We start from the raw sequence: 24,075 nt of genomic DNA on the forward strand, positions 1-24,075 counted from the left end.
TCGCATTGATTAATCACCCTGCTCATAAACTATTAGCGTTCACGGCATTAGATAAGCCTGGTCTCTGTACTCCACACTTCATTACATGAAACCTCAAACAAAATGATCATTGTCTTCAACTCAAATTCAATGTTAACATAATTTGTTGCGTTATTTATTTTATTTGAATCCATTGGCTTCGATTGACATGGCTTTTAACTTTAATTTTTTTCAGAAATTTCTCCCGATGCTGAATCAGGGTCAACATCAGAAGCAAGTGGCTCTGATTCTGATGATCGTTGTGAACCAAGTAAGTTTTTGACATTTATTTATACATAAAAAATATTTCAAAAGGATATTATCACCAGAGTATTCAGTAAGTGGCGAAGATAGCATTTTCCAGCAAAAAAAATCTGAGATTCGGAAAAATTAACAATTTTCATAAAGTGCCAAATCATTTTCATCTTCCAATTACCATAATCATGTTTATACAGTTCTTCACTAGGCTTTAAGAGAAATCTTGAGACTTCTTTACGAAATTTCTTTAACGACTAGGTTAAATTAAGATCCCAAATCTTTCAGTAAGATCCTGGAATTTCAATGTAGTATATTGAACTCCTTTAGTATTTATAATTAGCTACGAAATTCCCTGGAATTTAACAAAGCTTACTGAGCTTCTACAGTTTTGGCAGACTTCCAGAAAATTCTTGAAGTAAAAAAAAATCCAGCACTGTTTTTTTTAACTGTTGCACAATTTACATGACTGTTACATAATTTCATGAAGTTTTATGTAGTTTACATAATTTTTACGGACTTTTAATAAATCCAGTAAACTCTACCAAAACTCACGAAGCTGGAAGAACTTTTATTAATTTTCTTAAAACAAACATCCAGTCTTACATACTGTTTTGAATTGTATGAAGTTTTCCTGTTAATAAATTGTTTTTAAAATAAAATAGGTACCATGAATTTATGCAAAACCCTCTACAGCAACTCCATTTGTTGATTTTGTTCAAACCTTGTATATTTGTTCCTTATCGAAATTTTTTAGACAGGTATTTTTTTTATTTCGCTCTTAGGGTCACCTTCCTGAGTTAGAGTGGTCCAAAAATCGACTTGAGTTATCAGGAATAATGAAAACAACATAATTCTTGTTTTCATTTTGTTCTCACCCTCTGCTCGGGAACCTATCAAATTTCCATCGACAATTAATCATGTTATGGTGTTTTTGACAGCATTCACAACCAGAGGACCAACCGCTTTCGGATGCATATGGAGCTGGTAGTAAACGATTTGAGGTTGTATGGGAATTTACAGTATTAATTGAATATTTCCAATATAAGCATGTATGTGAAATACAAGAAAAGTGCCCGAGCACATTAAAATGGTACAAATACAAGTACTCGTAAACATTTTACTTGCATTGAAAATGTATTTCGTAAGAAATTGCGGATTTTCTGATATTCTCCATACTGCAAAAATGATTTTACCAGCACTGGCGGGGCGACATCTCTCGACTTTTCGGTGTAACTACCACACAAATGATGTAATTAATTGTATTCATCTATATTAAAAATATCAAATAGTAATGAACTCGTGCACTTTTTTGCATTTAAAACTGCTTATCAGGAAGATAATGAATCCAGCTTTCCATGCTCGGTAATGGCGGCCTGTTTTTATGAATAAATGTATCCTTCACTGTGCTTTTTGACACTATCTGGATGTTCGAATTTCAACCCCTTCCCTTTCCCTCTCCCAGGAACAGAAGAAAATTGAACAACATACGCCCTCCAGTTAGTGTCAAAAAGCACAGTGAAGGATACATTTATTCATACAACAGGCCGCCATTACCGAGCATGGAAAGCTGGATAAAAACTAAAATCTCCATACATTTTCAAACGGCTTCATATCACTCTTATAAATAAGTACGGACGATATCACAAATGGCGCAATTATATCCCGTATGGTAAGTACGATAGCCCGAATAGGTGGTTAAGCACTTTTTATGGTTATTTTGTATGCACTGTATTTGTAAAACAACAAAACATGATTAATTAAGAAAAAAATCGTCAATACAGAAAATACAGATTTTTTAATAGAGAGGATACAGATTTTTTATAAAACCACCTGGCAGCTCTGCTCAGTATGCTCCTGCATGGCAGACAGATGAATAACACCTTTCCTTGCACAAAGATGTCTTTACAAGCGCGCAAATTGATACCACAACATTGCTGGCTAATGTGGAAGAAAGCTTCACAGAAACCACAACGTACTGGCTCCAGATCATTGATATCCAATTCGCAGGTGCCGCATTGTTTTTTCTCCATTTCTGCTTTTGATTTCCTTCGTAGCTGCCGACACGATAAACTCTGAACTAAACAAACAATTGCACTTGGATGGTGCTAACGGTCACGATGGCGTCCACAAGTATAGCGCAGACTCCAGAATAAAACCGCAAAAATATCCGATTCAGATGCGAAAAACTAGTTGTTCTCCATTTTTCAAATGATACACGGTAAATAGACAAAGTTTTTATCGCCGAACCAAAAAGATCAGTGGGTTGTAACGCAACTTAAATACACTGGAGTCGCTTTTTACGCGGTTTTTTTTTACACGTTTTTTTTTTACGCGGTTTTTTTTTACGCGGATTTTGGAATTTACGCGGTTTTTTTTTACGCGGATTCCGGAATTTACGCGGTTTTTTTACGCGGATTTTGGTTTTTTTTTACGCGGATTTCAGAATTTACGCGGTATATCGCTTTTTACGCGGTTTTTTCTTACACGGTCTTTTTTTACGCGGTTTTTTTTACGCGGATTCCGGAATTTACGCGGTTTTTTTTTACGCGGTTTTTTTTTACGCGGGACGTATCACCCGCGTAAAAAGCGACTCCAGTGTACAGAAAGACTAAGTATCACGAACCAAAACAAACGTACACAACAGAGTATTGAAGGGACCATGAATCGAACTAAAGAGTGGCCTATTCGAAATTCATATTTTTTTTCAAATTGAGCACCCTGGTGAAAAATCGATCGACCGTTCGAATTTTGATCAGTCTCAGGCCCAGCGTGCGATAGTTTTAAAGAATTAGTTTTATTTTTGTTTTGTTCTCGAGTCAGTTTTTTGGTTCTGCTATAGTCGTAGACGCCACATTTTCACTACATAAAGCGCACCTCAATGATTTACCATTCATAACACAACCAACCATATAGCAATAAGTAAACAAAATAGCAACGCAGCTGCACAAAGATCAGACGTTGAGGCACAGAGAACAAACGTTGAGGCTCGAACAAAATTTCTCTGAAAACTACTGGGGGGGACGTGCTGTCAAAGCAGCCTACTGATCATTCTGATATGAAATTGGTTCCAAACGTAAACAAATACCTGTAGGTTTCTTATGGAACGAGTTATGCGAGGTAGGCGACGATTGTTCGTATTTCAAGCTGAACATTGCATTAGGTCCTAAGTACAGGGCTGTTATAAGATTTTCTAAATTTGACCCACGAAATCCGCGATTTCTCAAAAGAAATCCGCGACTTCAATTACTAATTCGCGACAAAAAAAAAACTGTTTTCATCGACTAAAAATAGCATTTGTATACTACTACATGGCATTTCAAGCTTATTGCTTATAGCTTATTAGATTTTTGCCTGCTCTCAACTTAGTGTTCTTTAAAGTACTTTCACAATTTAATTGATATTCCTTTGGTTCTGTCCAATGGTGAGACATGTCATTATTTTTTTTTTCTAATATGTACCTAGCACTATTCGTTGTCAAATCATAACCGAATCGTATATATGTGACTTTGTGGATCATACACGTCTTATTACTATGTATACCGGAAATTATAGGTTTTCCAAATCGTTCAGGACATCAGTTGACTTGTTCTACTTGATCAACCAAGACTGCAATAATGTCTGTAGTATCGAAAAATATCCAATCAGATTCAAAGTGCCTCTGTGATGATCTATTTCCGAGTAATCCAGATGTTCAAGGTTCTTCAAATCGTCCTGGAGTTCATATAATTTGATCTACTAGATCAGCCGAGATTGGGACAATGTCTTTAGTATCGAAATATTTCCAGACAGATGCACAGTGTCTATGTGGATCATGCATGAACTATTGTCATGTATACAAGATGTTTTAGGTTCTCCAAATCGTTCTGGTTCAGATGATTTATGCTACTAGATCAACCATGACTGGGATAAAGTCTGTAGTATAGAAATGTGTCCAAACAGATTCATAGTATCTATATGGATAATGTTTAATTATTTCCACGTATACCAGATGATCTAGGTTCTCCAAATCGTCCTGCAGTTCAGATGATTTGTTTTACTAGATCAACAAAGACTTGGATAATATCTGTAGTAATGAAATATCGGTTTGGAAATCCTAGAACATTTGCCATACACGAAAATAGGTTGGCATGATCCACATAGACATTGCCTGGGGCATATTTCGATACTACAGATATTGCATTAGTCTTGGGTGATCTACTAGAAAAATAATCTGATCTCCAGAATGATTTCAGAACCTATAACATCTTGTATACGTAGCAAAAGGTCGGGTGCAATCCACATAGACACTTTGAATCTGTTTGGACATATTTCGATATTAAATACATTATTGGAGTCTTGGTTGATATAGTAGAACAAATCAACTGAACTCCAGGGCGATTTGGAGAACCTAGAATATCCGGTATACATGGCAATTACTCGCATATATACGATTCGTTTATGATTTAACAACGAAAAATGCTATGTTCATATTGCAAAAAGGAAAATTTCTCACATTGGACAGACCTCAGGGAATTTCCATGTAAATCCGGTGTGACTTATGGGATTGAGATCATTTCTCGATTATTTGCAGGGTGTTTGGTTTGAACCGGTAAAAAATCAAGAGCCAAATGAACAATAAAATTGATGACAGCAAAATTATCCTTGACGGAAAGGTTACAATGAATTCCACAATTTTTGTGACAGCACATCAGTTCCTTCGCGATTTTCGCGACACCATTTAATGTTTCCGCGATTTTCGCGACTGAAAGTTCAAATCCGCGAAAATCGCGAAAACCGCGCCTCTTGTAACAGCCCTGTAAGTAACATTGATCGATTCTCTTCGTCGACTTTCGCTTTCGTTAATAATTTGATCACAGAACCGTTTCTTGATGTGTTTGTCGTATTAGATGCTAGATAAAAGCTTCTTTTATCGATATGTGTACTGAAAATTCCTGGAAATGTATTTACATGGCCGTGCGGATGCAAAGAGAAAGTCGACAAAGAGAATCTGTCAATGTTACTTAGGACCTAATGCAATGTTCAGCTTGATTTGACAATCACCTCCCCCCCCCCCTTTTCCGACATTGTATGGAGAAAAAAAAATTAGAATGGCATTGGTTCTTTACAAACCATTATTTGTAAGGTTCACTTCCAAAAAAAAAACCATAGCACATAAGGTTAAAACCTGGTTAAAACTATCCCCCCTATTCTGCGAGTCACGTGACTCTCTGTCACCGGTGAGGTGGCAATAGTCACCTCGTGTGAGATGACTCTCCATTTGATTTACATGGAGAGTCACCTCACACGAGGTGACAATTGTCACCTCACCGGTGACAGAGTCACGTGACTCGCAGAATAAGGTATATCACACAAACGTTCATTTTCGATACCCGATTTTTTTCCGCATTTCCCGAATGGGTGGCCACTCATAACGTATTTATCAAGATTGAACACCATACAGTCGGGTATCCTTATTCCCGGATGGTTTTATACCCGTATTCCAATAGATGCTTCAGATTTGAGTTTAGTCAACTCATAAATCACTTTTCATCTTTTGGTACTACTCCTAGACTGAGTCAAGTTTTCGTCAATTTTCCGGCAGGTTTTTGAGGTTTTCCACATAAAACTATGAGGTAAATTTACTCATCTTTGAGCTCCTGCACTTAAAATTGGGTCGTTCTTATTCGCCATGTATGGATACTTTAACGGAAATGCTATCCTTTCCAGCGAACTAACGTTATCCAAGTATCCGCGAAAAATAATACGGACGAAAAAACCATCCGGGAATAAGGATTCCTTGCCCTATTTCCTATATTTCGTATCAGACATTCTTGACTTACCTTAATTTGGATGTTATGGTCGTTGGTTGGCTTAGCTAGCTGGAATATTAAAATTTTTCGTATCACCTTTGTGCAATAACACCGATACCGAAGCACAACTTTTCCGGTTGATAGCAAATTCAGAAATGACGATCGAGCGGGCGACGTCCAAGATTCCGACCCGATGCGAAGTGTTCACTGATGGTTTCTGCACGTCGCAAAAAAACAGCAAGAGGAAATAGCGACCATGTATGGCTGCGTTCTGATTTCTTAGATCCCGTTCACCTCTTCCGCACCACGTGGCAGTTTCAAATAAAAAATCTACACTGGTGCAAAATATCACTGCTATTGGTTACCTCAAAATCAAAGAATATAATTTTGAATTATACCACCTACCCTAATGTAATCAGAACGAAATTGTGATAAAGTATTGACATAAGGAGAGGTACGGATCTCCGACCTATACTACTTGAAACAACCACGCCACGCTAAATCAAGTAAATGCTGTTGCTGATAATTATTAATTTACAGGCAACCAATTCGCGATATATTCCACATAAAGTTGATCGATGTTACAAAACCATTCATGGGCCTTACTGACTACCATAACCATAACCATTAATGTTCTCAAACCATAAGTAAAAACGTTCTAATATAGTTCTCTTTCCGAAAATGTATGGAGAAAACAAGAATTTGGAATGGTAGTGGTTTTTAACGACCCATTATTTGTAAGGTCCGCTTCCTAAAAACCATAATACATAAGGTTAAAACTTTACCACACAAACGTTCATGTAAGGTTCCAAAACCATTTCAGTTAAAGTTAAGGAGGGATTATAAACAATTTATAACCATTATCGGTAAGGTCAATTTATGGTTCGCGTTTATGCGGGGAGCCAAGAGTTCATTTGACAGCATGTATATACAATTTCGTGAACTGTTTCAGCAAAACAATTTGAAACTTCGGAAGATTTTCAAGATGTTTTCTAGCTCACTTGAAAAATAAAATCGGCTGAGTTCGCAGTACTCAGGGGTATATTATTTTCAGCATGTACGCCTTTACGTATTTTTGTGTATTTTCCGAAGTGTGTATTTACAATTCAGCTGATTTATGAAGTTGATCGCCCCTCGGTTCAATCCCAGTCGGTGCCGCCGGGATGTTCTGAGGCATAACATCTCTGATCAAGTAAAGCCGTTGGTCCCCGGTTCATGAATTGATGGGTCGATAGGTAGGGTCCAGGTGTGGGTAGCATCGGTGCTCAGCACGGAAAACAAGATCGGCGGAAAACAAATCCAAGGAAAAATAACGAAGAGCATTTTGTGTGGTCGTTGAGGGCGGTGGTTCTGAATTGGCATCAAAATAGTCCGCAATTGCATCCTCCCTATTCGTACACGCCCGAAGATCGGAGGCGAATGTCACTTCGACTTGTTTTATCTAGGAACCATTCTCTGATAACTGTGTTGGGGAAGCAGCATATGCATGTACGTTATTGGTGGATTTGTTAGTTATTTCGAAGCTTTTGGACAATGCTTGAAATTTACCACTTTTTCAATAGTTTCAATTTGAAAATCAACGGTCAAAAGCATTTTTACCGATGCGTAGAAATGTTTCTGATGGATTGGTGATTAAATTTTTGAAATTGGTCCAGAGGCAGCTAAGTTATTAACGTTCAAAATCTTTCGTAATTTAATTTTTCGGTTTTCTTAAAGTGTACCCCCATCTTCCTGAAAGACGTAGTCCAATACGACAAAAATACCCACATCAGGAAAGGGATTTGTGGCCTAAGTAATATTCAGCCAGGCAAAAAAAAGTTTTCTTGAATGGAAAATACGGTTCGAACGAAAACAAGAATATGGGTGATTAACTAAAAAGAATGTCGATGAAGAAAATATAGTAAGTATTTAAGTTGATCAGTATGTTGACCGAATTCTGCGAAATGTTTCCAATACAGTTATAAAAGTTTCAATTGGTGAGCAAATGAAGCAGCAAACGCACCGAGAATTGTTAATCCAGCCGAGCTATTTTGTAACAAATGAGAAATCCGATGAAGAAAATCGATCATTCCACCTAAGCTCTAGATTTGAAAAAGTTCACGTGATATCTAAGGGAAGTAATTAATTAAGTAAACCACATGAAATTTAGAGAAAATCACCCCCCCCCCCTCCTTCCTTTCATCACGTTTTTCCTATACTTTTTGCATTCCTTGACACACATTTTTAAACCCACCCTCCCCTTTAGAGCGTGACTTAATGACTAAGGCATGGTCCCGTATAAGGATCTGTGATTGGAATGCGATGCTATTTAAACGCTCGTCTATTCGCCAGCAAAGATTCAAAATTTAAAATAAATGTTGCTCAAATGTATAAAAGACCTTTATTGAAGCTTTAGTCCTACACGGTAAAGAATCGACTCAATTTCGTCAAAAGTGAGTTAAATTTTCCGAGAAAAAACAGTGGAAAACAGGAAAAACTTCTCGAATATGATAAAAAAAATTAGTCACTCTTAGTTGTACACTAACAGACTGAGTGAAACCTCTATCGATGTTCCTCACATTCAAGACGTTTTTCGTGAAAAGTCTGGAAAATTCAACTAATTTTTAATCCACTTTTGACGAAATTGACTCGACTCGACTCAATTTTGAGTTGGTCTGATCGATTGTGTACATCAAGATTTTGTACAAAATAAAGCATTCGACGTGAAACTTACTCTAAATACCTAAATTTAAGGCATAACCGACTAATGATCTAGACTACTTGCTCGCCGCATCCTTATCCATCTGTAGCTGCTTCAACTGTGCCTTGTTGATGACATTCAACACCTCCATCTGTGTCGAGTAGAATAGGTAATCGTCTTTGACGGCCGCGATTTGCGAGGCCACAAACTGTCCAAAGCTTTTCGACCGGTCTGGTTCGACGGTGATCTCGAACACTTCGGCCCTCTTTGCAGTACCACCCGGTGAAAAAGACGACGTTGATTGATCATGTATGCTATCTTTGCGCTGTTGCTTTGCACTCGGTTCTTCCGCACTGATCACCTCGATCTTTCGCTTGGGAACAATTGTGTTGGAATTGGTAATTTCGTAGATAATTTCCTCCTTGCCGGAACCATTGATCGGGGTCGAGTTGCCAAGATCTCGTTGTCTATAGATTTTTGCTTCCTCTTTGGACCCTGTGGAGTATTGAAAGCGTGGAATGAAATTTCAGTTGGAATCACTTCATATGCATCACTTCTCTTGCTTACCTTTTCCCGATGGAGAGCTCTGAATTTCATACACTATTTCAGAGCTTTCAAGTTCGTACGCTTCCTCAGTAGTGTAGTTCTCGTACTCCACATCGGTGTTCTGTGACATTGACATGTAATCATCGTCGGGTTCCTGAAGCTCATCCATTTCCTCTTTTATGGCTCTGGGTTTGATGTGCTTTCGAAGGAAGGACAAGTGCTGATACCACCATATCGTAGGAACGTATTCAGTACCCTTGGCTTGGGCTTTTCGTACCTTTCCGTATTCCTGGCCGAACTGAGTTCTCATTGTTTGAATTTTCTTCAGGATATCCCCCGTGGTAGTCCCAGGACGGTGATCTTCCAACAGATCGATAATGGTACTTAATGCTTTCTGGCGTTCCGCTTTGGCATAATATTTTGGGTGGCGCATATCGTACAGTATCGGATGTTCGTGGTACAGCTTCAGGAGAATCTCGAGCGCTGGTCGTTTCCAATCGATTGAAGTCATGCTTCCAGGCTTATCCTGCTGCTCGCAAGGCTCTATATCAAGTTGCAACAGAGAAACCATAAAACACTTGCACACGACTATTTATTGTGGACAAATTTTCCCAAACTGTTTACAACACGACTAATTTATGTTCAACCTGCACTAGCTTGCAAACAAAATGGAGCGAAACTCGTAGCTTGCATAAGGTACAGTGACTAGTGTTGACGATGAGATTACCTTAAATTATAAATCATACTAAATTAAAATAGAGCATTATACAGAGTATCATACTGCTTTCAATAAAAGAAGATTTGGAAATATAGTTTTGTTTCCATCTGTCATGGAAATACATTTTTTTTTCATTTTCATTTACCTAACAGCATTTTCACAATATGTTAGTTACCTTTCCTTCATTGACAGAACTATAGTTACTTATGCGTTACGAAGCGCTTTCACTATGATCCCACACCAACCCGAAGGAGAGATGAGAAACTGATGGCCAAGTTTACGATTACGACTACCAACTATACTTGTATGCAATGAGGTAGAGCGAGACTGTGAGACGGAGGCATTGTGAAGACTGTGGTATTAGTAAATTGCATTAAATATCGTGTCCACGATGTGTGTGATCAAAATAATTTTAATTTCACACACAATCGCATCATCGATTTCCAGCATCATCATTGAATTTTTTGTCAGCCATCATCATTCCAGTCCGAGATGGTTTTATCACAGGTTGGCAGGAGCTCACGGTCTCCTATAGTATTGGTGAGTTCTTTGTCGTTAATGTTCACGAAAAGTTCTCTATTTTGCCATACAGAAATTCAAAACAAAACAAAAACAAAAAACAGTTTTTGACCTGTTTCATACGACCGGAAGGTGTATGCTGGTCACAAATGCCGTGCCAAACTGATTTCCTACGCAATTAATCAACCTTTGATGTGAATTTCGCTAATAACACGAGGAGCATTTCTTGCCATAACAAAATTAGAAATACTCAGAGGGAGAGATGGGCGGAGAAAACAAAATGCAATTCGGCAGCAAGGATTTGTATCAAAATTATCTTGCAACCCTTGCTAAAACTTAGCATTTCACATGACTTTTACTTTTGATTCGATTTATGTGTAAATTAATAATTGATTGCATCGCAATATTTTGGTCACTTTTTGGTGCCATTAAATAATCAACTAAGATCAATTAATCAATAAAGCTAGAATATTGCTTTTGATTCCAAAAACTAGTTGAATTTGAGAAGCACACGAAACATAAAGTTGATTGAATTTCTGTTCGACTGCAATACTCTCAAATTTAATCTAGTAAGAATAAGAAATCCTCGGAAAAAAAACTAATAGGAATGTTCGTTTCGCTCAGATTTTGACAGTTCATTTGGCTCAAAACATTCTGTCCGCTCATCTCTCCTTCTAGTATTTCAAAACAAAATGGGCATAGTTCATTTTAGTAAACAAACTAACACTTCTTCCTTGTGTCACATTTGAAGTACCTATATTGACTTCTCGCCGCTAGATCTCACTAATACAACCTTGCTAGTGAAGCCGTGTAAAATCGATTTGTTTATTATTTTCAACCACGAAATCAGCTGTCAAAGTGTTCGACTTGACAGTGGTTTGTTTTTTATTTTCAACCAGTAAAATGCATGGATTAGTAAAACTGCTCACTAATACGTGCTAATACTAACGGTGGTAAAGACCTCTATAGACGAGTGCACGGATGGATTTGAGTTCACTCACTCGGCAAAAAGTGACAAAACAACGGGGCCCTGTTTACTAAAAATGAACACATGAATAATGCTCGCATAACATTTGAAAATGGATTATCATTTTTTCTAAACAACTTGCAAGGTCCTTTTCACGAGAACGGAAGTATGCTTCCGTAAACCAAGAGCACTATCGGGAAGGGGAGAATTTCTCCTACCCGATGGTGTTGTTAGTTTGCGTGGGCGTATTCGGTTCGCGCGAAAAGGGCTTAACAAGTTTTGTGTACAAAAGTTGATATACCCGTTTCAAATGTTACGCGAGTATTATTCATGTGTTCATTTTTAGTAAACAGGGCCCCGCTGTTGTGTCACTTTTTGTCGAGCGAGTGAACTCAAATCCATCCGTGCACTCGTCTATTAGGTTTTGCACCGTCGGGGTTAACCTCAATCTGATGACAGTTCAGTGGTACTGTTTACGTGGACTTAGTCGATTTTTTCTTGGGTGGATTTTCTCGATAATTTTTCAGAGTGCAGAGAGATGTAAACCACACTTCTGCATTGTCCACGAGCAACATCCTTTCACCGCGCTGTTCCTCGACAATTTTCAAGTTAAAATTCGGAAATTTTAGAATTTGTTTTTTCGAAAAAACGACTAAGTGCGGGTAAACAGTACCACTGAACTGTCAAAAAGGTTCAGCCTATTAACACTGAGTTCATTTGTGACGTCACGCTGCAGAACCTAATTAGGTTTTGCACCGTCGGGGTTAACCTCAATCTGATGACAGTTCAGTGGTACTGTTTACGTTTTCTATAATTTAAATTAACTATCGAGAAAATCCACCCAAGAAAAAATCGACTAAGTCCACGTAAACAGTACCACTGAACTGTCATCAGATTGAGGTTAACCCCGACGGTGCAAAACCTAATAGATTCCAAGATTCCATTTCATGTGTAGGGTACACGGCTAAACAAAACAACCCAACGGTTGAGTTAATTAAACTTATTATTGAGTTAATGGGCCGTATGAATAAAAAGAGTTTACTTTACTTTCCCGTGCTTTTCTTACGGGAAAAGTAAAGTAAACGCTTTTATTCATACGACCTAATGTCTTTTATTCGTTTGTTGCTAAAAACGGAAAGAACTAAACCACCTGACGGGGATCTTCCGTGCGCCAAGTTAACATTGAGTAAGTGGCTACAACATATAATATAGTCGCTATATTTATAGTCTATAGGAAAGAATTACGATCTATCAAAAAGCGGAACCAATTCATTATACACTGGAGTTGCTTTTTAAGCGGATTTTTTATGCGGGTTTCGGAATTTACACGGTTTTTTTACGCGGATTTCAGATTTTTTTTAACGCGGTTCGTTATACACTGCAGTCGCTTTTTACGCGGATTTCGGAATTTACGCGGATCCCGGAATTTACGCGGTTTATTTTACGCGTTTTTTTACACGGGATGTATCACCCGCGTAAAAAGCGACTCAAGTGTATTGTAGACCAACAATTGAAAAGGTACTATCAACTTTTATAAACAAAACGTTGATTATTCTTTCCTCGCCAATCGAACGCAAATTACCAGTATCAACGGATAGGGGAAACTCGAGAGGCACGCAATACAAAGAAACGGTGCGTTGAAGTTAAAATGCAATCAAAAGTACTTAAAGTAATAAATGTGCTTTGAAGTAGTACCACAAACCCACAAACTACCACTTCGTTTGTGGTTCTACCATAGAGGTAACTCTAAGACTAGAAGGTCCCGAAATAACGTGCTCAACTTTTTGGCTCAGCTCTGGTACTATCTGTGGTAGATAGTGTTTGGTATGAAATAATAATAATAATAATTATCATGATAACAATACATATTGAATGTATCAAAACTAGAAAGCTGAGCGTCGAGTAACGCCATTCTCAATTTGAGTAGAATTAAGTTAGCGTGGAGCATTAATACGATGATTTAAATAAACGCACACACATACGCACGCTTGAACGAGCCGAGGCTTATGTGTTTCGGCTTCTGCATGATTGAACCAGTCATTTGACCAATCTTCTTGCGCACGGTTGTGCATTTGCTTTCCGGATGGTCTTTGTTGCGACAAATGGCCGAGACTTGCAACCTCGGTCAGTTCACGACACTATCTTCGGTCCAAAGCTAATCGATTCACCCCTCGAAACATAGGAAAAACCATTAACCCCTCATTTTATCTGTCAAACTTTCATAGCGAATCAAAACAAACATTGCGTAGTACTAGAATTTCGACTAGAATGGGGTACGTTAATCGTTTGCTTGGGACCAATAGGCTATTCAAGTAGTGAGCCAATTTAAAATCGTTAGTTTCGTATTGATTGTTGGTTCTACCATAGAGGTAACTCTAAGACTAGAAAGTCCCGAAGAAACGTGCTCAACTTTTTGGCTCAGCTCTGGTACTCTCTTCGGTCCCAAGCTAATCGATTCACCCCTCGAAACATAGGAAAATCCACTAACCCCTCATTTTATCTGTCAAACTTTCATAGCGAATCAAAACAAACATTGTGTAGTACTAGAATTTCAACTAGAATGGGGTACGTTAATCGTTTGCTTGGAACCAATAGGCTAGTCAAGTAGTGAGATGGTGCCAAAGGTTCAAAATCGGTCAAAATTGGCCGCAGTAGCAAGTATTTCAATTTGTGGGTACCCGGGTACCCTTGTCGAGCTCCTAAAGGTGTTTTTTTGTCGATCACATAACGGTTAATCACGGCCTCTCCCTGTTCGGTATTTTTTACAGTTTTCGAACTGTAAATCACGAAAAATACCGAACATTCAGCTATTCTCAATAAAACTACTGATGTTCAGTAGCTTCCCGAACAGAAATTGTAATGTAGGAAACATCAGCAGACATCTTCAATACATTAAATTTTAACGTGTATTGCTGTACCCTTAATGTATTCAGACTTCAGTGTGACGTCCAAGTACATAAAAATACATTAACCTCAAACGTTACATCAGAATCAAACGTCTTGACGATGTAAAATTTGACATCAGAATACATCCAATGACAACATAACCTAACGTTACATTAGAATCAAAGTTCATCACGATGTAATTTGTTGCACGCATAAAACATCAGAATACATCAAATGACAACAGAACCTGACTTTTGACAGATCACAGTAGAACTGACAGTTCACTCTCATATGAATTTCTGCTTTGTTTATGTTTACATTCAGCACCATTAACACCAGATCACTCACACACTGTTAAATTCTAGCTGTCAGTTCCACTGAGAAACGTCTTTTGGATCACCTTATTGTCTGGTAGTTCACTCAAAAATGCTATAACAATCGCCAAGCTCGCTGTAATGTAAACAAGTGCCTCGTCACCCACGAATAGGCGCCTATGTCAGTGGTCTAACAACTCTTAGCGCGCTAATGGCATAGTTCCCCTGCCGCATAGAGAGTTGCCACAATGATATTAGGTTAGCTAAGGTCAGTTAACTGACTGGTGGGAAACGGGAGCTTAAGCAATGGCTATTAAGTTCTAACGTTTTTTACATCTGAAAACATCCAAAAACGTTTGTTTCTAACATCAGGAAACATCTACATTAGAAAACATCAGAAAACGTTTACATTTAAAAACATCCAAACTACGTTTAGTTCTAACGTTTTGTACATCCGAAAACATCCTTAAAACGTTTGGTTCTAATGTCAATAGATTGAAATCTTTGACGTCAGACCGACATTAGAATGGCAAAATTTTGTTCCAAAATTTCTGATGTATACACCATGTTACGTTGCTTAAATATAACTAAATCATAATGTTTTCTAATGTTTGACATCAGGCATACATTTGATTTCGATGCTGATGTAGACATCAAAATCAAACGTTGGGCTAATGTAAATTTCTATTCGGGTTTGTGACAAACTACTGAATACGGTGGGGCGACCGAGGGGGACGACTCTATCTACGATGCAGAAAAGATTGTGTTTTGCTGTGGCTAGCTGCACGCACGCTGAGTAGATAAAACAAAGATTTGTGTCGATTTTGAAGATTTCCTGCAAAAAGATGAAGCACGATGCAAGTAGATGCGAGAAATGAAAGATGATTTTCCAAGATTGATTCGCTAGTGTGAGATTTTTTGGGCATCTAGAATTGAGATTTAGATGTGTCGCCCCCCTCGGGGGCGACCCCGGCGTAGTGGTTAGCATCCATACCTCTCACGCCAAAGTCAAATCTCACCCCCGGACAAGTCACGAATCGTCACGAATGACCCAAGAGCGTTAAAGTGACTATAATAATAAAAAAAAAACTGAATACGGTAATAGCAACTGGTGGCAACTAACGATTTTAAATTGGCTCACTACTTGACTAGCCTATTGGTCCCAAGCAAATCGATTAACTTACCCCATTCCAGTTGAAATTCTAGTACTACACTATGTTTGTTTTGATTCGCTACACGCAATTTCAAAACAACCCAAATTTGGGTAAAACCCACCCAGATCGGTCAAAACTGAACCTACCCAAAAATGGGTAAACTGTGTTGGGAGTGACAAGGTGACAAATGAACAACATCAATCGGATTCATGTCAATGTTAAGGCCGGCGCACAAATGGATACGTTTTCAGGTTTTTTGACAGTTATCCCATGCATTATCTGTCAAAAAACCCGAAAACGTATGCATTCCCTAATAAAAATTGTATGGTTAATTTGCTTAACGACGTGTTCTGGGTATCATCCAAACCATTTGTGGAATAGTTCAATGATTTGGGTTATCGTTCGTTTATGGTTATTTTTTATTAGGGTTGTGCGCCGGCCTTTATTCATTTGTCAACTTGTCACTTCCAAACAGTTTACCCATTTTTGGGTAGGTTCAGTTTTGACCGATCTGGGTGGATTCTACTCAAATTTGGGTAGTTTTGAAATAACGTGTATGAAAGTTTGATGAATAAAATGAGGGGTTCGTCGATTTTTCTATTTTTCAAGGGGCGCATCGATTCGCTTGGAACCGAAGAGAGTACCAGCATAGAGGTAACTCTAAGACCACTGGGTCCCGAAGAAAATCATTATTATTTTTGGCTCACTCAGTACCAGAACAACGGTCCCAAGCAGTCCCAAGCTATTTCACTCACCCCTGCATGTTCTGCATGAATCCACACACCCCTTATGTTATCTGTCAAACTTTCATAGCGAATCAAAACAAACATAGTGTAGTAATAGAATTTCAACTAGAATAGGGTACGTTAATCGTTTGCTTGGGACCAATAGGCTACTAAAGTGGTGAGCCAATTTAAAATCGTTAGTTTCGTATTGATTGTTGGTACCAGAGCTGAGCCAAAAAGTTGAGTACGTTTCTTCGGGACCTTCTAGTCTTAGAATTGAGTTACCTCTATGGTAGTAGCACAGACAAACAGACATAACACATTGAATATTTCTCACTGTAAAACATCGTCGCTAAAACATTACCGCCATCTGTTGAGTACACTGTGGTAGGCACTACGCTGAACATGGCGGTAGTGTGTAAACATGGCGGTAGTGTGGAAACGTCAAACGCAAGGGAATTGACTATGCGCGCCACAGGTGGCGGTACTACCAACTACGATACCACAGACAAACAGACGTAACTCTTTGAAAAACTTGTTCTTGAAAACATAGTATCTCAAAACATATAACCTCAGTAACGACATCCCCGCATAAACGCGAACCATAAATTGACCTTACCTAAAATGGTTAAAAATTGTTTATAATCCCTGCTAAACTTTAACTGAAATGGTTATGGAACTTTACATGAACGTTTAATGATAAAGTTTCAACCTTATGAATTATGGTTTTTTGGAACTGGACCTTACAAATAATGGGTTGTTAAGAACCATTACCGTTCCAAATTCTTGTTTTCTCCATACATTTTCGGAAAGAGAACTATATTAGAACCTTTTAACTTATGGTTTGAGAACTTTAATGGTAATGGTTATGGTAGTCAGTAAGGTCCACGAATGGTTTTGTAACATCGATCAACTTTATGTGGAATATATCGCGAATGGATCATTTTAGATGGCTGAGTTTTGAACCCACCACAGTTTTCATTTGGCGCTACTGTATACGGACGAACCAATGTAAAATACTGTGGTAGCCACAGTACGGTGCTGTCAAAACCTCAGCATCTTCAATGATCCATTGGTTGCCTGTAATTTACTGATTACCAATTCACGATATATTCCACGTATAGTTGAGCGATAATACAAAACCATTAATGGACCTTACTGACTACCATAACCATTACCATTAATGTTCCCAAATCATAAGTAAAAACGTTCTTATATAGTTCTCTTTCTGAAAATGTATGGAGAAAACAAGAATTTGGAATGGTAATGGTTCTTAACAACCCATTATTTGTAAGGTCCAGTTCCAAAAAACCATAATACATAAGGTTGAAACTTTATCTTTAAACGTTCATGTAAAGTTCCATAACCATTTCAGTTAAAGTTTAGCAGGGATTATAAACAATTTTTAACCATTTTAGGTAAGGTCAATTTATGGTTCGCGTTTATGCGGGTCTCTCTGGCTTCTCGCGGAAAACAAGCTTCCTTGTTAACTCGTAAACAATATTGCATAAAAGTTCTATAGAATATATAGAAACGTCAAAGTTATCCGATGCCAGCGCTGCGGCGAGTAGTTCGCGGAACTGTTAATATTCAAATCAACCGTTAAATGCATGAACGAAGATACACAATGAAGAGTTACGTCTGTTTGTCTGTGACGATACTTTTAAATGGTCCGTTAAATGTTTGTCCGATGAACAACTTGCGAGAGTAATGTCTGTTTGTTACCTCTATGCTGTTACTCTCTTCGGCCCCAAGCTAATCGATGCACCCCACGAAACATAGGAAAATCCACGTTCCGCTTCCGTCAACATTGCGTTTGGGCCTTTATATTGATATTTGTCGTTAAGCATCTCCAACTATGTAAGTAATACAAACATAATTAGTTAAAGTATATGCATATTGTTTACTTATTTTTTAATGAATATGTTGTCTTAGTTCCTCCACTGCGAGCTCCACTGCTCATCTTGATGAGGCTCACCCACCCTATCGCATTCCAATAATGAATACATAACCTCGTACTTCTTGGATAGATACGGTGTTTACGTCCCTACTGAACTTGATGCCTGCCCTAAACTTAATGTTGTATATTTTCATTTATAATTATATATTGGCAGCCTTTCTAGACCACTATCGCATGAATTTGTATGAGTGGCAAGCATAATAATACTTCATGCTCAGGGCAGTCGAAACATGCTCCTGCCGAGTAACCTCTTCGACACTCCAGTGTGGTGTGCATTGTTGTACAGAGGTGGCGATCGGGAGGGCCCATGAATGTACAATAACGCCATTGAAAATATCATTGTGATCATTCCAGACCAAGCTCTGCCAATCCACGCTGAATATTCAACGCTTCACAGCCCCTGCGCGCGGTAAGGTGACGTCACTCTTATAAATAATGTATAGTACGATCGATGCACGAGCCACGACAACATCAGTTTCAGCGAATTTAAGATGAATAAGACCGGGCAAAGTCACCACCACTAAACGACCGGCAGGTGACTCAAACTGAGAGGAAATGAAAATGACTTGAGGGTATATACCAATGACATTGAGTTATCAAACGAATTGAAATGTTATTAACATTAAGAACAGGATACCAAAGCAACTGTTCGATAAAATTGAATGTCCATCTTTGTTCGAATTCACATCAATTCAATAACTTGCTATTTATTTTTATATAATAGTATTGTCTTTTAAGATAAATAAAGAAAAGCTTCGCTAGTACAAACTTCGGTTAGGGATTTAGGGGATAATTACCAACGAAGATATTGAAATATAGTTACCAAATAAAAGATCATTGGATTTTATTTGTTAAAACATAAATGTTGGTGATAAAAAAAAAAGTTTTGTTTTCTTCTCCGAGTATGTGTAATACCACCGGCATTTTAATACCAAAATAATCATCTGTATAGAGATGAGAAAAAGTGTGCCACGACTTGTGTTGCTGCCGTAGTTTAGTATAGCAACGTCATCAGTGCCGATGATGGTGCAGTAGAATTCACACTGTGGGCTAATCATACCTATCTAGATGATTTTATTCGATCTAGGATGGTTTTATTATTTCTATAAAATAAGAACAAATTTATGTAAAAAAATCTGTATTTTATCTGTCGCGAACAAAATTCAAAAGCAGTTTTCCGCTTTAAACCGATATTATGTTACGCTAATGCACCAAATACCGGACAGTCTTTTAAACCAGACCAAAGGTAGAACAAAAGATTTTCCATTCACCCTAACTTAGTCGGATTCTTACAAAAAGTTTTTATTTAAAATCAATAGTATTGTAATTGTTTTTCAATAGCTCAACGGTTGAAGAGTACATATTGAAGAATATAGTGAACACATAGGGAAGGATCAATTTTAATTTGAACTTCTAGTATTGTGCACCTTATTAAAAAAGCATATTATACGATTCTAACAAAAATGAACAAAGAACCACCGACGAACCGACAGGCCACTGGAACATTTCATTTGTCCACAATTCGATTTGTCAAATGAGCGATTCGATCTGTCAAACGGGTGATCAGATTTGTCAAACGAGACGAGACGCAAACCAAGTCAATGTAAATTTTACGTGTTTTCGTGTCCTTGCACACGATATGACGCGATCGGATGAGTAGATGGCGGTAGTGTTTAACGTAATCTAAATATGGCCGAGAATATGGCGTCTCGGACAATAATTTGAATGTAGCTTCTATGAGCTGGCACATCGGCTCGTCGGCAATAGAACCAACAATCAATACGAAACTAACGATTTTAAATTGGCTCACCACTTTAGTAGCCTATTGGTCCCAAGCAAACGATTAACGTACCCTATTCTAGTTGAAATTCTATTACTACACTATGTTTGTTTTGATTCGCTATGAAAGTTTGACAGATAACATCAGGGGTGTGTGGATTCATGCAGAACATGCAGGGGTGAGTGAAATAGCTTGGGACTGCTTGGGACCGTTGTTCTGGTACTGAGTGAGCCAAAAATAATAATGATTTTCTTCGGGACCCAGTGGTCTTAGACTTACCTCTATGATAGAACCATAGAGGTAACTCTAAGATCAGAAGGTCCCGAAGAAACGTGCTCAACTTTTTTAATCAGCTCTGGTACTATCTTCGGTCCCAACCTCATCGATGCACCCCTCGAAACATAGGAAAATCCACGAACCTCTCATTTTATCTGTCAAACTTTCATAGCGAACCAAAACAAACATAGTGTAGTACTAGAATTTTGTCTAGAATGGGGTATAGACAACAATCAATTCAAAACTAACGATTGTAAATTGGCTCGATTAATAATGGGATAACGATTGGCGATTAACGAACTCCATTCTTGTCAACATTCTAGTACTACACAATGTTTGTTTTGATTCGCTATGAAAGTTTGATGGATAAAATGAGGGGTTAGTGGATTTTCCTATGTTTCGAGGGGTGCATCGATTAGCTTGGGACCGAAGATAGTACCAGAGCTGAGCCAAAAAGTTGAGCTCGTTTCTTCGGGACCATCTTGTCTTAGAGTTACCTCTATGACTGCACATCGTTCTGCTTGAACGTGAAAGGTTATAAAAGAGCGCTGCTGTCGTGCCTCCTCTCATCGCGGTCTACTGCCCCAAGCAAACCAACATTAGGGACGGCTCGGCCGCAGACCTCCGAAGAGACATCATCAAGCTAACACGACGGTGGCAAAATTTCGTCATCGCTGGCGACCTGAACGCCAAGCATCAAGCCTGGGGCAATAGTCGGCGAAACCAGAACGGCACAATCTTATACAACGATCTGCAGGAAGCCCACTACAACATCCTGTGTCCGGACACTCCCACCCGGTTGAGTCGATCCGGAGCTCATGCCACCATCGACATCTTCATCAGCAACATTGGCGATAACATCTCTCAACCTATCGCCTATCAGGAACTGAGCTCAGACCACTATCCGGTATATAGGTTTCAATGAGCCCGGCGTAATTACCATCGTGTCAACTGGCAGCAAAATTATCCAGGCCAGGATGGTGGAACTCAGAAATAACGATTTTTCCAACAAGATTCGCTCTCCCCCAGATTGTGCAAAACCATTTTGGAAGATGACCAAAATTTTGAAAAATAAGTCGAAGCCGATCCCTCCGCTTTCCTCTGTTGACCAGAACTTGGACCCATCCCTGCTCATATCCCCAGTTGAAAAGGCCAATGCTCTTGGTCAACATTTTGTGATTTCACATAATCTTGGCCAAACCATGGTGAGCCCCCAAGGGCCTGCCGTACTGCAGGCAATGTCTAGAGTCGCTGACACCCCCGTAGTAGTGCATGATGATAGCAGAATATCGGCTGATGAGGTGATAGCAACATGAAGGCTGCGGGTATGGATGGTGTAGTCAACCTCGAGTTGAAAAACTTGAGGGTTGACTTCTTCAACCATCTTACATCATCAACCATCAACCATCAACCATCAACAAATGTTTGGAGCTTGGCCCTGCATGCTGGAAGTTAGCCAAAGTGATTCCAATACACAAGCCTAGCAAAGATCCTACCGATGCCAAAAGCTATCGCCCCATCAGCCTCTTGTCCTCCATCTCGAAGCTATTCGAAAAGTTGATACTCAGCCGTCTGCTGGTGTTTTCAAATGATAATAACATCTTTCTCAAATAGCAATTCGGGTTTAGGAAAGGCCACTCCACCAACTCGCACGGGTTACTAACATCATCAAGCGGAATAAGTCCGTTTCCAATACATCTACCATGGCATTGTTGGACGTCGAGAAGGCGTTCGACAATGTCTGGCATGATGGTCTAGTGTACAAGCTGCATCGATACAGATCATTCCAGGTCTACTTGAACCTCGACTTGAACAATGTCCCCTCTGATACGTTCAACGTTGATGCAGGGGTCCCTCAGGGTAGCCTGCTTGGGCCTATCCTATTCAACATTTTCACGTCAGACGTTCCTCTCCTGCCGGGTGGTGGTATCATGTCAATGTTCGCAGATGACACCTCCATCATCTAGAAGCGGCTGTTCATTAACTACGTAGACAATTTTTTTGAATTCTTGACCCCCCTCCCTCCCCCTGCGTAGAAAATTGTTCATACAAAATTTTTCAAATTTGTATGGGCCGTGGATAATTGCCAGCTCCCCCCCCCCTCGTTAACTGTCTACGTAGTTTATGGGCCGAGTGATCCGTGCTCTGGCGAGTGAACTACAATCAGACCTGGATGGACAGCTGGAAGATTTGTATCAATGCAGCTAAAACACAAACCTTTCATTCACCACCAATCATTCAAAAGCGCTCCATGCAGTTTTAAAGCTTCTAACCAAATGACAATACAACTACATTCTTGTTCAACTCTTGACGCTATTATTCGACGTTTGATCAACTTAGGTGTTTTATAAGTGGTTGGATTGGCTCTTGCCGTTCAGCATATGGAGCTGTATGGTACATGTACGGCAACCTTTTTTTCCCAATACTTTTTTAATTCTCTTTATTAATTTTCCATGAAGCTCATTTTTATCAAATTCGTATTGCGCGTTTCACACCAAATTGGACTAATAAGCGCCCGAATAGAAATTGTAATGTAGGAAACATCAGCAGACATCTTCAATACATTAAATTTTAATGTGTATTGCTGTACCCTTAATGTATTCAGACTTCAGTGTGACATCCAAGTACATAAAAATACATTAGCCTCAAAAGTTACATCAGAATCAAACGTCTTGACGATGTAAAATTTGACATCAGAATACATCCAGTGACAACTGAACCTAACGTTACATTAGAATCAAACTTCATCACGATGTAATTTGTTGCACGCATAAAACATCAGAATACATCCAATGACAACAGAACCTAACGTTACATTAGAATCAAACTTCATCACGATGTAATTTGTTGCATGCATAAAACATCAGAATACATCCAATGACAACAGAACCTAACGTTACATTAGAATCAAACTTCATCACGATGTAATTTGTTGCACGCATAAAACATCAGAATACATCCAATGACAACAGAACCTAACGTTACATTAGAATCAAAGTTCATCACGATGTAAATTGTTGTCCTTCGGTCCCTCGCCGCATACAAAGTTTGTTTTGTCCTGAGTCAGCACTACACGGCGAATGAGAACACCCAAATTTGAGTTTAGTTCACTCATAAATCGCAAAAAGTACAGGAACTCAGTTTTGAGTTAATTTCCCTCTGTTTTTCCAGGTTTTCCAGGTTTTTCCAGTAATTTTTTTCCGAATATAAGAAAAGTAAAGATTGGATTCTGTGGATTTTCGTCAATCCTAATTTTCCGGAAGATTTTTGAAGTTTTCCACCGGAAAACATGAGGCAAATCTCGAGGCAAATTTACTCATCGCTGCGTTCCTGCACTTTTTGCGATTTTGAGTACACTGTATTCAAATTTGGGTTGATCACATTGGCCGTGTACAGTTTTTTTTTCGCGGTGTGAAAAGATCGAAAAGATCGATTTTTTGGCGAATTAGTCCGGGAAAGTGCCGAAAATGTGTCCGTGTCCGTCG

At 38.7% G+C, this 24,075-nt stretch overlaps 1 protein-coding gene across 1 annotated transcript; it reads right to left on the minus strand.

Moving 5' to 3' along the window:
- Positions 1-8,438: 8,438 nt before the first annotated feature.
- On the minus strand, positions 8,439-10,006 carry LOC135701329 (uncharacterized). Its single transcript, XM_065222094.1, has 2 exons — positions 9,313-10,006; positions 8,439-9,240 (listed from the first exon to the last, which is right to left on the minus strand). Exons 1-2 carry the CDS (start codon positions 9,860-9,862, stop codon positions 8,822-8,824), a joined length of 969 nt encoding a protein of 322 aa, XP_065078166.1. The 5' UTR covers positions 9,863-10,006; the 3' UTR covers positions 8,439-8,821.
- Positions 10,007-24,075: the final 14,069 nt, after the last annotated feature.

This window comes from Ochlerotatus camptorhynchus, unplaced genomic scaffold, assembly GCF_037179485.1.
Source record: "Ochlerotatus camptorhynchus isolate MF236.1 unplaced genomic scaffold, CSIRO-AGI_Acam_v1.1 ptg000157l, whole genome shotgun sequence".
NCBI classification, from domain to species: Eukaryota; Metazoa; Arthropoda; class Insecta; order Diptera; family Culicidae; genus Ochlerotatus; species Ochlerotatus camptorhynchus.